Here is a 13,399-nt window from a genome sequence, read left to right on the forward strand (position 1 = left end):
ATATTTCAAATTTTCCCATTATATTTCTTATGGTCATCTGTGATCAGTGATCTTGGATGTTACTATTAGAATTGTTTCAGGGCACCATGAACTACGCCCATATACAAGGGCAAACGTAATAAATATCTTGTGTGTTCTGTCTACTCCACCAACTGGCTGTTCCCCAAACTTCCATCTTTTACCTGAGACACAGCAATACTGAAATTAGACCAATTAATTACCCTACAATGGCCTCCTAAGTGTTGAAGAGTCAAACACATCTCACTTGAAATCAAAAGATAGAAATGATTAATAAGGTCAGTTGAGGATGGCAAGTTTAAAGTCGAAACAGGCCAAAAGCTAGTCCTCTTGTGCCTATGTTAGCCAAGGTGTAAATGCAAAGAAAAAAATTCTTAAAGGAAATTAAGTGGTACTCCAAAGAACATACAAATGATAAGAAAGAAGAGTCTTACTGCTGGTATGGAGAAAGTTTTGGGGGTCTACACAGATCAAACCAGCCACAGCATTCCCTTAAGCCAAAGCCCTAACCTCTCTCCAACTGTATAAAGCCTGACATAGATGAGGAAGCTGCAGAAGAAAAATATGAAGCTAGCAGAGGTTGGCTCATGGGGTTTAAGGAAAGAAGTCATCTCCATAAAAGCACAAGGTAAAGCAAAGGCTGATGAAGAAGCTACAGCAAGTTGTCCAGAAGATCTGGCCAAATAATGAAGGCTGCTACACTAAACAACAAATTTTCAATGAAGATGGAAACAGACTTCTATTAGAATGAGATGCCATTTGGGACTTTCACAGCTAGAGAGAAGTCAATGCCTACTTCAAAGGACAGGCTGACTCTCTTGTTAGGGACTAGTGCACCAGGATCAAAGGACAGGCTGACTCTCTTGTTAGGGACTAGTGCACCAGGAGTCTGTATGTTGAAACCAACGTTCACTTACCATTCTGAAAATCCTTGGGCCCTTACAAATTATGCTAAAGTGACCCTGCCTGTGCATTATATAAATCGAACAAAACCTGGAGGACAGCACATCTGTTTACAACATGGTTTACTGAATATTTACTATTGAGACCTACTGTTCAGAAAGAGATTTCTTTCAAAATATTACTGATCCCTGACAACGTACCAAGTCACCCAAAAGCTCTGATCAAGATGTGTAACAAGATTAATATTGTTTTCTAGTCTGCTAACACAACATCCATTCTGCAGCCTATATGGATCAAGTAGTCACCTCAACCTTCCAGTCTTGCTATTTAAGAAATATCTTAATATTTAAGAAATACATTTCTTAAAGCTAGAGCCACTACAGATAGCAATATTTTTAATGGATCTGAGCAAAGTAAACTGAACCTTCTGGGAAGGATTTGCCATTCTAGATGCCATCCAAGAAGAACATTCAGGATTCATGGGAAGAGGTCAAAATATCAACATTAACAGAAGTTAATGGAAGAAGTTGATTCCAACCCTCAAGGATGACTTTAGAGGATGAAGACTTCAGTGGAAGAAGTAACTACAGATGGGGCCGAAATAGCAAGAGAACCAGAACTGATGATTTAACTTAATTGCTGCAATCTCATGATAAAACTTTAACAGATGAGGAGTTGATTCTTTTGAATGAGCAAACAAAGTTCCTTGAGATGGAATTTACTCCTGTTGAAGATGTGGAATGACAAAAAAGGTTAGAATATTACATAAATTTAGCTAATAAAGCAGGAGGTTTGAGAGGACTCAAATTTTTTTTTAAAGATTTTATTTATTGGGATGCCTGGGTGGCTCAGTTGGTTAAGCGGCTGTCTTCGGCTCAGGTCATGGTACAAGTGTCCTGGGATCGAGTCCCACATCGGGCTCCTTGCTCGGCAGGGAGCCTGCTTCTCCCTCTGCCTCTGCCTGCCACTCTGTCTGCCTGTGCTCAAGCTCGCACGCTCTCTCTCTAAGAAATAAATAAATAAAATCATTAAAAAAAAAAAAAAGATTTTATTTATTTATTTGAGAGAGAGAGAGCAAGCATGAGAAGAGGGAGGGTCAGAGGGAGAAGCAGACTCCCCTCAGAGCTGGGAGCCTCATGTGGGACTCAATCCCAGGACTCTGGGATCATGACCTGAGCTGAAGGCAGTCACTTAACCAACTGAGCCACCGAGGCACCCAGACTCAAATTTTTTTTTAGGATTTTACTTATGTATGTATTTGAGAGAGAAAGCATGCACAAGCAGGAGGAGGATCAGAGGAAAAGGAACAGCAGACTCCACCTTGAGCAGAGAGTACAATGTGGGGCTCCATCTTAGGACCCTGAGAGTTTATGAATGAGCCAAAATCAGGAGTCAGGCGCTCAACCAACTGAGCCACCCAGGAGCCCAGGACTGACTCCAATTCTGAAGTAAGTTCTACTGTGGGTTAAATGCCATCAAAGAACATCATACACTACAGAGAAATCATTCATAAAAGGAGAATCAATCAATGTGGCAAACTTCACTGTTGTCTTATGTTAAGAAACTGCCACAGCCACTCCAACCTTCAGCAACCACCACCCTGACCAGTCAGCAGCCATCAACAAAAGGTAAAACCCTCCACCAGCAAAAAGATTAACTCTGCTCAAAAATTATATGATAACATGCTTTAGCAATAAAGTATTTTTTAACAGAAGTGTGTATACTTTTTAGACATAATGATTTTACATACTTAATAGGCTATACTACAGTATAAACAGAACTCTTAAAATTCACTTGACTCACTTTATTGCAATGACCTGGAACCAAACTCACATTATCTCTGAGATATGTCTAGGAATACCTCTGGGATAGCCTAAGGGCTCCCCGCCCTTCCCCCCTACCTCCTAAAAAAGTAAAATATTTTCCTTAACCATAGTGCTATTAACAACGGTCAGGACTCTTTATCTGAACTCTTGATTGTACAGTGTGGAACAGGGTAAACGGCTTTTATATCACTGAAAATGGAATTTTGTGCATGGGGAAAAAAGACAGACAGAGATTTCCGATCATGAACTGAAAGTAAAGATAAGGGGCGCCTGGGTGGCTCAGTCGTTAAACAACTGCCTTCCGCTCGGGTCATGATCCCAGGGTCTTGGGATGGAGCCCAGCATCAGGCTCCCTGCTCAGTGGGAACCTGCTTCTCCCTCTCCCACTCCCCTGCTTGTGTTCTCTCTCTCACTCTCTCTGTCAAATAAATAAATGGAACCTTTAAAAAAAATTTTTTTAAAGTAAAGATAAATTGGAAATATCAGTAGTATCAGTATGAACTCTTCGTATATTTACTCTTTAGCTTTGTACATCGAAAGGCCTAATACTGAACAACTGATCATCAGTGAGCAAACACAAGCGCTGAAATAACTTCCTAAGCCCAAAATGGTGCCATTACTACCCAGGGTGCTGTGTCAGCAAATCAAAACTTAGGTAACTTTGAAATCTCTATAAATGCTCCACTCGACCAGAAATGCAATATATTTATATCAGTGTATCAGTTAACCAATACCCAAAGGTCAAGCCAACTCTGTGCCTTCTCACCTTAAATAAGGTTGACTATGTGGCCCCAACCAACCAGATGTTTTCCATGTCTCTTCCTTTTTATTTATTATCCTATAAAAATAGCTTCTTTCCTTCTGCCCCATTTTGTAGTCCTCCTAAAGAGGATTGTCCACTTAATGAAGTACTAAATAAAGTTTTTTCACATGACCTAAGTTGTCTCTCTTAATCACTTCTTAACTCAAGAGACAATCTCCATATCCCATTTCCCACTAAATAAAACCAAGGCCTCTTAAAGAAACTGCTAATTCCAGGTCCAAAGCAAAAAATACACAAGATGACTCTAGAATATTTTAGTTTCCAGTGCTTCTGAAATGATATCAAGGACTGTAAATATTACAAAATAGGAGGACAGGGGACTCCAAAGCCAACAAGAATAAGCATTCACTGGCCAAAAAGTTTCATCAGTAATACTTTTCAATAAACTCAAATATATCAAATATGTTAAAAATACATGAGTTCCTGGGGCATCTGGGTGGCTCAGTAAGTTGAGTGAATGACTCTTGATTCCAGCTCAGATCATCTCAGGACTGTGGGATCGAGCCCAACATCGGACTCTGCACTGAGGGGAGTCTGCTTGGGATTCTCTCCCTCTACCCCTACTCCCATCCACACACGTGCATGCATGCATGTTTGCTCTCTAAAAAGATAAACCTTAAAAAAAAATACATGAGTTCCCAAGAATACTAAAAAACTCATTTATCGGTCATGTTTGGAAGATGCTCAGAAAGAAGTTACTTTGATAACTGGCAAATAAATAGAGAATCAAGCACTGATCTTGCCCTTCCTATATACAATGTATCTCAGGTAGCCATATAGTTGGTAAGGGCAAGTTTCCCTTTACAGAACTATTTCAAGAATGCTTAACAATAAGAGTAACAACATTTCACAATCCCTAACAAATTAATGAATCCAGTCAATGAACAAAGCCCGCTAAAAATCACAGAAGTAGAGGCAACCAGACACTGCAAAGCTCCTGATGGAAGTACACACCATCATCAACTACAAACCATCCTAAAAGGTGAAAACTCTTAATCTGACTGCATTTCTAAATATACCAACTTACAGAAAATAGAAACTGCAATAAAAGAACATGTTAAACACCACTACAGCAAAATTCACACTCTGGATAATTACAAGACAAACAAGGCAAACAATCTGATTTAACAAAGTAAGTACTACAAGAAAAAAAGAGTGAGGGAAAACCAAAGATTTTAAAAGAGATCTGATAAGAGCCAATGCAACATACATATTATTTGGATCCTAATTCAAACCCAAGTGTGATAAAAATTTTTTAGATGAAACAAAACAAGAAACTTGAGTATTAACTAGATAGTACATGTTTAAAAAATACTGTTTTGTTTTGTTTTGTTTTTAAGAGAGAGCATAAATATGAGTCCATGAAAGCTGGGAAGGGGCAAAGTGGGAGAGAAAGAGAATGTCAAACAGGATCCACACCCAGTGCAGAGCCCCAAGTAGTGTTCCTTCTAATCCACCCTAAGATCATGACCTGAGCAGAATGTTTAACCAACCGAGCCACCCAGGCACCCCATAACATGTTTTAAATTAAAATGTGAGAGAGGAAAAAAAATAAATAAATAAAATGTGAGAGGGGGCGCCTAGGTGGCTCAGTCCGTTAAGCATCCAACTCTTGATTTCTGCTCAGTCATGATCTCAAGGTTGTGAGATCAAGCTCTGCATTAGGGTTCATGTTCAGCATGGAGTCTGCATGTCTCTCTCCTTCCCTCTTTGCTTTTCATCCAGCTCATGCACATGCTGGCTGTCTCAAATAAATAAAACCTTTAAAAAAAAAAAAGGTGACTAAAAAACTAACGTATGGTACATAGCAGATGATTAAATAGTAGCGGCATAAAATTGTCAGGGCACATTCTGACCAACACAGCTTTCAGAATTTATCCTAAGGAATTAATCTGAATAAAGGAAAAAAGGTTGATAAGTCTTCAATGATGAGGAGTTACTGGATTTGTTTCTTCAAAGATGAAAATTCCAGGATTTAGAATGACTTAAAGGACCCTGAAATTCAGATTGAGGAGGTTAGATTTTGTTCTCTACTAAAAAGACCCCTGAAGGTATTAGAACAATGAACTTAAACACTGTAATTCATCAAAGCATTAATTGCAATAAACCCTATAAGCATAAAAAGCTGTTTATTACAATAAACTACATACACTGAAATACTACATGAAAAGAAAAAAAATCAAATAGGAAATGAGTAATTCCAAGAATTCAGCGCTTCCATCAGAAAGGAAAGGAGAAGAGTAGCCCAAGAATGAATTTCTAAGAATTTATCCTACATAACACATACATGCAAAAAAAAAAAAAGTTTTAATGCACTGTCAATAGCAAAATCAAAAAATAAAGTATATAATCTAAATGTCCATAAATAGTGAAATAAATGTTTCATCCATATGATGGTTTCCTATACAGCCTTAAAAGAACAAACTTTTTATGTACAGGATAATGAATAATTTTTTTTTTTTTAAGGAAGGCTCCACGCCCAACTGGACTCAAACTCAAAACCCCAAGAGATCAAGAGTCAGATGCTCTACCGACTGAGCCAGCCAGGCACCCCAAGAATAATTTCTACGATAGACTGGTAAGTTAAAAAGGAAACAGAGACACTTAAGTGGCTCAGTCGGTTAATGCTCTGCCTTTGACTCAAGTCAAGATTCTAGTGTCTTAGGATCAAGTCCCACATCAGGCTCCTTTGCTCAGTGGGAAGCCTGCTTCTCCCTCTGTCCCTCCCCAATTTGTGCTCCAACAAATAAATAAAATCTTTAAAATAAATAAATAAAATTAAAAAGAAACAACCAAGATACAGAAAACTATCATATGCCAATATGTGAAAAAAGAATGGAAAGTATTTTACTAAGTTTTTTCTTTTAACTTTTTAAAAATAGTTTTATTTAACCTGATTTAGCTTTATAAAAATAATATTTTACTATTTTCTATGTGCAAGCATCTTTGGAAGAACATTTAAGAAACAGCAAACATCAGTTGCCTGTGGGCAGAGAAAGAGTGGGTAGCTGGGGTAATCAGGTTAGTAATATTACCTATTTTAAAGACCTGAGTGGCTCAGTCAGTTAAGCATCTGCCTTCAGCTCAGGTCATGATCTTGGACTCCCAGGACTGAGTCCCTGCTCAGCAGGGAGTCTGCCTCCCCCTCCGCTCCTCACCCTGCTAGTGCTCTCTCAGGTAAGTAAGTAAAATCCTTTTTTAAAAAAAAAAAAAGGGTGCCTGGGTGGCTCAAACTCTTAAGTGTCTGCCTTTGGCTCAGGTCATCTCTGGGTTCTGGGATCAAGCCCGCACATCAAGCTCTCAGCTCAGAAGGAAGTCGGCTTCTCCTTCGCCCTCTGCCTCTCCCCTCAACTCGTGCTCTCTATCCCTCCCTCCCCCAAATGAATAAATAAAATCTTTAAGAATGAAAAAACAGGGGCGCCTGGGTGGCTCAGTGGGTTAAGCCTCTGCCTTCAGCTCAGGTCATGATCTCAGGGTCCTGGGATCAAGCTCTGCATCAGGCTCTCTGCTCAGCAGGTAGCCTACTTCCTCCTCTCTGACTACTTGTGATCTGTCTCTCTCTCTCTCAAATAAATAAATAAAATCTTCAAAAAAAAAAAAAAAGAATAAAAAAATAAAAATTAAATTACCTCCAAACACACACCCCAAAAACAAGGAAAGGAGAAAAAACTCCTGAAAATTAATTCTTAGATTTAGCTCAAATAATCAGGCACCTATTTCATTTACAACTTGTATGTATGTACTACCTACCTTATGTAACAACTGTTAATTTATAATGTAGAAAAAGGAGAATTTCCTTTTTTTTAAATAATGCTTAGGACAGGAACTACACTAGGTGCTCCTCTTAACTTCATTTAATCCTAAGAAGGATGTCAGACAAATTTTATACTTAGCCTTATTTTGCAAATGAGGAAAATAATGTTCAGAGAAGATAACCTACTGTCACACAACTAGTGAATTTTAATTTAATAATATATACAATTTTAAGTATAATACTCCATTTATTAATGAAAAGGGGGTACCATCACTACAACTAAAATATAGTATACTATTTAACTCTCATAAAGATTGAATGAAATGCTCTATAAAACAAACTTGTACTTGAGAACAGTTTAATTTTTAAAACTTGGGGAATCAGGACACCTGGGTGGCTCAGTCCATTATGCATCTGTCTTCAGCTCAAATCATGATCTCAGGGTCCTGGAATCAAGCCCCACAGAAGCCCACATCAGGCTCCCCGCTCAGCAGGGAGTCTGCTTTCCCCTCTCCCACTGCCCCTCCCCCACTCATGAGCACGTTCACTCTCTCTAATGAATAAATTAAATCTTCTTTTAAAAAGAGTAAATATTGGAGGGGGTCAATGGCAAAAAAACTGGGGGGCAAAGGATGAGAACTGACATTTTCTCCAAAGATACACAAAATGCCCATGAAAAGATGTTCAACATCATTAACTACATAAGCAAAATAATGAGGTACCTGTTCACATCCACTAGAATGAGTATAAACAAAGACAAAAAATAATGAGTGTTAGTGAGGATGAGGAAAAATTGGAACCCTCATTCACTACTTGTGGAAATGAAGAGAGGTGGTACCCTGGATAAAGTCTGGCAATTCTTCAGGAAGTGAGAGTTATACTATAACCCAGCAATTCCATTCTTTCACATATACCCAAAAAATTAAAATCAAATATCCATCCAAAAACTCATAAACAAATGCTGAAAGCCACACTACTCACAACAGCCACAAAATGGAAACAAATTAAATATCCATTTTACAGATAAACTGGAGAATATTCAAAGAACTATTATTCTTATAAATAATATTCACATCGTATTATTACTCATAAAAAGGAAGGAAGTATGGACACAGACTCCAACATAGATGAATCTTTTTCTTAAAGGGGGGGAAGTGAGGGAGAGAATCTTAAGCAGGCTCCACACCCAGCACAGAGCCCGAGGAGTAGCTCAATCTCGCCACCCTGAGATCCTGACCTGAGTCAAAATCAAGAATCGGACATTTAACTGACTGAGCCACCCAGGTGCCCCAACAAGATGTATGAATCTTAAAAACATTGCGCTAAGTGAAAGAAAACAGGCACAAAAAGCCCCATCTGTTATGACTCCATCTATATGAAATATCCAGAAAAGCGGAAAGATTAGTGGTTGCCAGGAGCTGGAGAGGGCAGGGAGAGCAACTGCTAATGGATTCAAGTATTTCTTTTTGAGGCGATGAAAACATTCTAGATTTAGATGGTGATGATTAAGTAACTTTGTGAATCCACTAGAAACTACTGAATTGCACATTTTACAAGGGAGAGCTTTACAGTTTGTGAAATATATATCTCTCTCTCAATTTTAAAATGCAGATAAGAAAAAAACGAGACTAAACCAAGTCAGGTATTCATAATTTTTACAGAAAAATTTGTATCTGTGACTCCTTAAAAAATAAAAAAAAAAAGATTGGGATAAAATCTCTTTTATATATTAAAGCTGAGGAGAACGTTCTTTCTACTGTACACTCATTCCTTTAATGGTACTTGTTTTCTGTTTACTTACATGTTGTATTTCCTGCTGGCTGGCTCGGTAGTTTTTCTTGGTTAAATTGTCCACCAGGTAGCTGATTTGAGACAAGGCCAGCGAGAGCGAGTCAAGATTCATTGCTGGTTGGGGCGGAAGCAGGCGGCCGAGCCCGGCGCAAAATCACCATTATTCCCCTTTAGTCACCTCAGAGGCAGGTTAATGCTTTCCTTGTAATTAGCCTATATCTGATGTCTGTACAGTGTCTTCAGTTCTTCTTTACCAGGGGTATTACTCTGTTCTGAAACATGGCACCTGTTTTAAAAAAAGAAAAGGATAAAAATCAGATTTTTTATTTAGTTTTTTACTAGGGGAAAAAGAGTTAAAACATTATCATCTCTCCATCTTAGTACCTGAAATCCCACTAAAGACTCAGGGAAAAAAAATGAGTAAGTCTCAACCACCAATTACAGAAGATGCCAAGTCTGAAAAGTAGGCAGCGCCAATATAAAAAGAAGTATCCCCCCTTAAAAAGCTGGAGTTTAGCAAGACAACCTGTATTATCTGGATGTCTATTTATAAATCTACTTCAAAATGATTATTTATACTATACCCTTTAGAAACAGGAAAGTACTTAGAATTAGGGTTCATGGAAAGAAACATTCATCTGACATTTTCCATTTTCTGTTCCTCTTCCCAGAGCATCTACAGCCTATTTACAAGATCCCATTTATTTAACTAAGTTAATGTGCATTAACTTTCATGCACGGTTTTGCAATCAGTTTGGTCCTACAGTTGTACCTTAGGGTATGTTTCAGGTATTTGAATCACTGTCTCAAAGGCAAGTAATGGCTTCAGAACCCAAATACCTTCCCACATTGATGAGAATTCTACTAGGAAGATTTAGAAAGGGAAGCCCAAAGCAGAAAATGACAGAATGCTTATCAGTTTAATTCCAACCATGGGCTGAGTCCAAGTAACTATTCTGTATTACAAAAAAAGTTGGGGGGGAGGGAAACCACAAATTTTTCTTATGAATTCATCAGGTATTGCTGCTGAAACACAAAAATCTGAAAACAGATGAACTTACATACAACTTCATGCTGTGAAATCAGCTCATAATTTCATTACAATCAGAAAATTCACAAAGATTAAAAGACCCTCTTAAGGGCATTTAAAACCTTTACCTTTAACAATTTCTAAACGAATTAGAAACACAACTGTTCTGTTTCATGTTATACACAGCAAAAGCTGGACCAACGGTATCCCTACACGTGCTCCTCAAAAAAGAATAGAAGCCTGAAAATGTGCCAAGAAGTTTTTTGTTCATTCTAAATAACATGTGAGAAGTTAAAGACAAATTGCATTACTATCTATCCATTACATGCAACTAAACTTGCCTGCTATAAATCTTAGAGAAGCTTTCTTCATGTTCTGGTCATAGCTCATTTTCTGTATCAGACCAATAAAATTATCCAAGTTCGAGAACATACTAACAAGAAGACAGGCAAAAAGAGGACTCATCAGACTATTAACAACGGTATTGTGTACAACATTTCTTGAAATTTAAATTGGCAATACTACAAAGTGTTTATTGCGCTATCCTTAAACCTTTAATTCCACTATTAGGAATGTATCCCCGTCCCCCAAAAAAGTATCTCTCCATACCTATGAGTTCTTTTTGCCTCAGGAACTCAAAGGACACATATTTTCAGGTAAGTCTATCTCAGTAAAAAGAAAAAGTGAAGTAAAACAGTAAAAAGTAACTCTTCGGGAGCACCCAGGTGGCTTAGTTAGGTGTCAGACTCGATTTCAGCTCAGGTCATGATCTCCAGGTTGTCTGGCCAGCAACAGGCTCCAACACTCAGCAGAGAGTTGGCTTGACTTCAGATTCTCTCCCTCTGCCCCTCCTTTGGCTCAATGCACTCCCAAATAAATAAATCTTTAAAAAAAAAAAAAAAAAAAGTCTTAGTTGAATCTAAAGAAAGCCCTTGACTATACAGTGAAACTATAAAACTCTGTTGAAATCAAAGATGACACAAACAAATGGATACAAATGTTAATAGATTAGAAGAGTTAATACTCTTAAATGTCCACACCACCCATTCAGCAGGTTAAGCATCTGAAACTTGATTTCAGTTCAGGTCATGATCTCAGAATTGTGAGACAGAGCACCATATCAGACTCAGCAGTAAGCATGGTGCCTGCTTAAGATCCTCTCTCTCCCCCTCCCTCCCACACTAAAAAAAACTAATAAAAATAAAATAATTTTTTTTTAATTTAAAAACTGAATGGTTCCTTGGTGGCTCAGTGGTTTAAGCCTCTGCCTTTTGCCCAGGTCATTATCTCAGGGTCTTGGAATCGAGCTCCAAATCGGACTCTCTGCTCAGCAGGGAGCCTGCTTCCCCCTCTTTCTCTGCCTGCTGCTCTGCCTACTTGTGATAAATAAAATCTTTTAAAAATTTTTTGGAAAAAAAAAATGTCCATGCCAAGGGTGCCTAGGTGGCTCAGTGGGCTAAGCATCTGCCTTTCGCTCAGGTCATGATTCTGAGGTCCTGGGGCCAAGCCATGCATCAGGCTCCTTCTCCCTCTAATCTTCCTCCCCACCCCCACCCTCCTTGGTGTTCATGTGCTCTCTGTGAAATAAATAAAATCTTTTAAAATTTTTAATTAAAAAATAAATAAATAAAATGTCCATGCCACTCAAAGCCATGTAGATTCAACACAAACCCTATGAAAATTCCAATGGCATTTTTCACATAAACAGGAAAAAAATCCTAAATTGGTATGGAACCACAAAAAATCCTCAAAAGCCCAAGCAATCATGAGAAAGAGAACAAAACCAGGGGCTCCTGGGTGCCTCAGACTGTTTAAGCATCTGCCTTCAGCTCAGGTCATGATCCCAAAGTTCTGGGACTGAGCCCTGCATGAGGGTCCCTGGCTCAGCAGAGAGCCTGCTTCTCCTTCTTTTGCTGTTCCCCCTGCCTGTGCTCTCTGGCTCTCACTTGCTCTCTGTCAAATAAATAAATGAAGTCTTCACAATAAAAGAACAAAACTGGAGGCATCACACTTCTTGAACTCCAACTGTACTACAAAGCTACAGCAATTAAAACCGTATGGTACCAGCATAAGAACAGACCCACAGACCAAAACAACAGAACAGAAAGCACATACAGTCAAACAGTACTTGGTAAGGGAGACAAAGCAACCAATGGAGAAAGGATAGTCTCTTCAATAAACAGTACTAGGAAAACTGGATAACTACATGCAGAAAAATCAAAGTGGACTTATATCTTACACCACTCACAAAAATTAACTCAAAATGGATCAAAGACTTAAACATAAGACCTGATACCAAACAAATTCCTAGACAAAAACATACAAAGGAGGGCACCTGGGTGGCTCAGTGGATTAAAGCCTCTGCCTTTGGCTCGGGTCATGGTCCCAGGGTCCTGGGATGGAGCCCCACATCCAGTGCTCTGCTCAGCAGGGAGCCTGCTTCGCCCTCTCTCTCTGCCTGCCTCTCTGCCTACTTGTGATCTCTGTCAAATAAATTAAAATCTTTAAACAAACAAACAAACAAACACACAAAGGAAACTTTCAGGGCAAGTCTTGGCAATGATTTCATTTTTTAACATGATACCAAAAGCACAGCAAACGAAAAAAATAACAAATGCGACAACAAAATTAAAAGTTTCTTCACAACCAAAGAAAAAACAAAATGGAAAGGCAACCTACAGAATGAGAGAATATCTGCAAAACACGTACCAGATAAGAGGTTAATGTACTAAATTTATTTAATTCATCTGAGAGACAGACAAAGAGTAGAAGAGGAAAGCCAGAGGGAGAGAGAAGCAGACTCCCTGCTGAGCTCAAAGCCAGACATGGGGCTTGATCCCAGGACCTGGAGATCATGACCTGAACCAAAGGCAAACACCCAACCATCTAAGCCACCCAGGCACCTCTATACTAAACTTATTTTAAAAAATTTAAAAAAATTAAAATAAACCCTCCTACAACTCAGTAACAAAAAAATCAAAATCCAATTAAAAAATGGGCAGATCTTTAAAAAAAAAAGGGGGGGGGGGGCAGAGAACCTAAACAGACATTTTCCCAAAGACAACATCAAAGTAGCAAACAGGTATCTGCAAAGGTGTTCATCACTAATCATCAAGGGAAATGCATATCAAAATCAGGATAAAGGGGCACCTGGGTGGCTCAGTGGGTTAAGCCTCTGCCTTCGGCTCAGGTCATGATCTCAGGGTCCTGGGATCGAGCTCCGCATCGGGCTCTCTGCTCAGCAGGGAGCCTGC

At 38.8% G+C, this 13,399-nt stretch overlaps 1 protein-coding gene across 1 annotated transcript in view; it reads right to left on the reverse strand.

Annotated features, from left to right (window-relative positions):
• Positions 1-13,399, reverse strand: part of CNOT1 (CCR4-NOT transcription complex subunit 1) — a 111,810-nt gene that overhangs the window by 72,470 nt on the left and 25,941 nt on the right. Inside the window, 1 exon segment of the mRNA XM_032325901.1 lies at positions 9,126-9,401. Coding sequence (XP_032181792.1) covers positions 9,126-9,227 — 102 coding nt within the window. The 5' untranslated portion in view covers positions 9,228-9,401.

Source organism: Mustela erminea, chromosome 19, assembly GCF_009829155.1.
Source record: "Mustela erminea isolate mMusErm1 chromosome 19, mMusErm1.Pri, whole genome shotgun sequence".
Classification (NCBI taxonomy): Eukaryota; Metazoa; Chordata; class Mammalia; order Carnivora; family Mustelidae; genus Mustela; species Mustela erminea.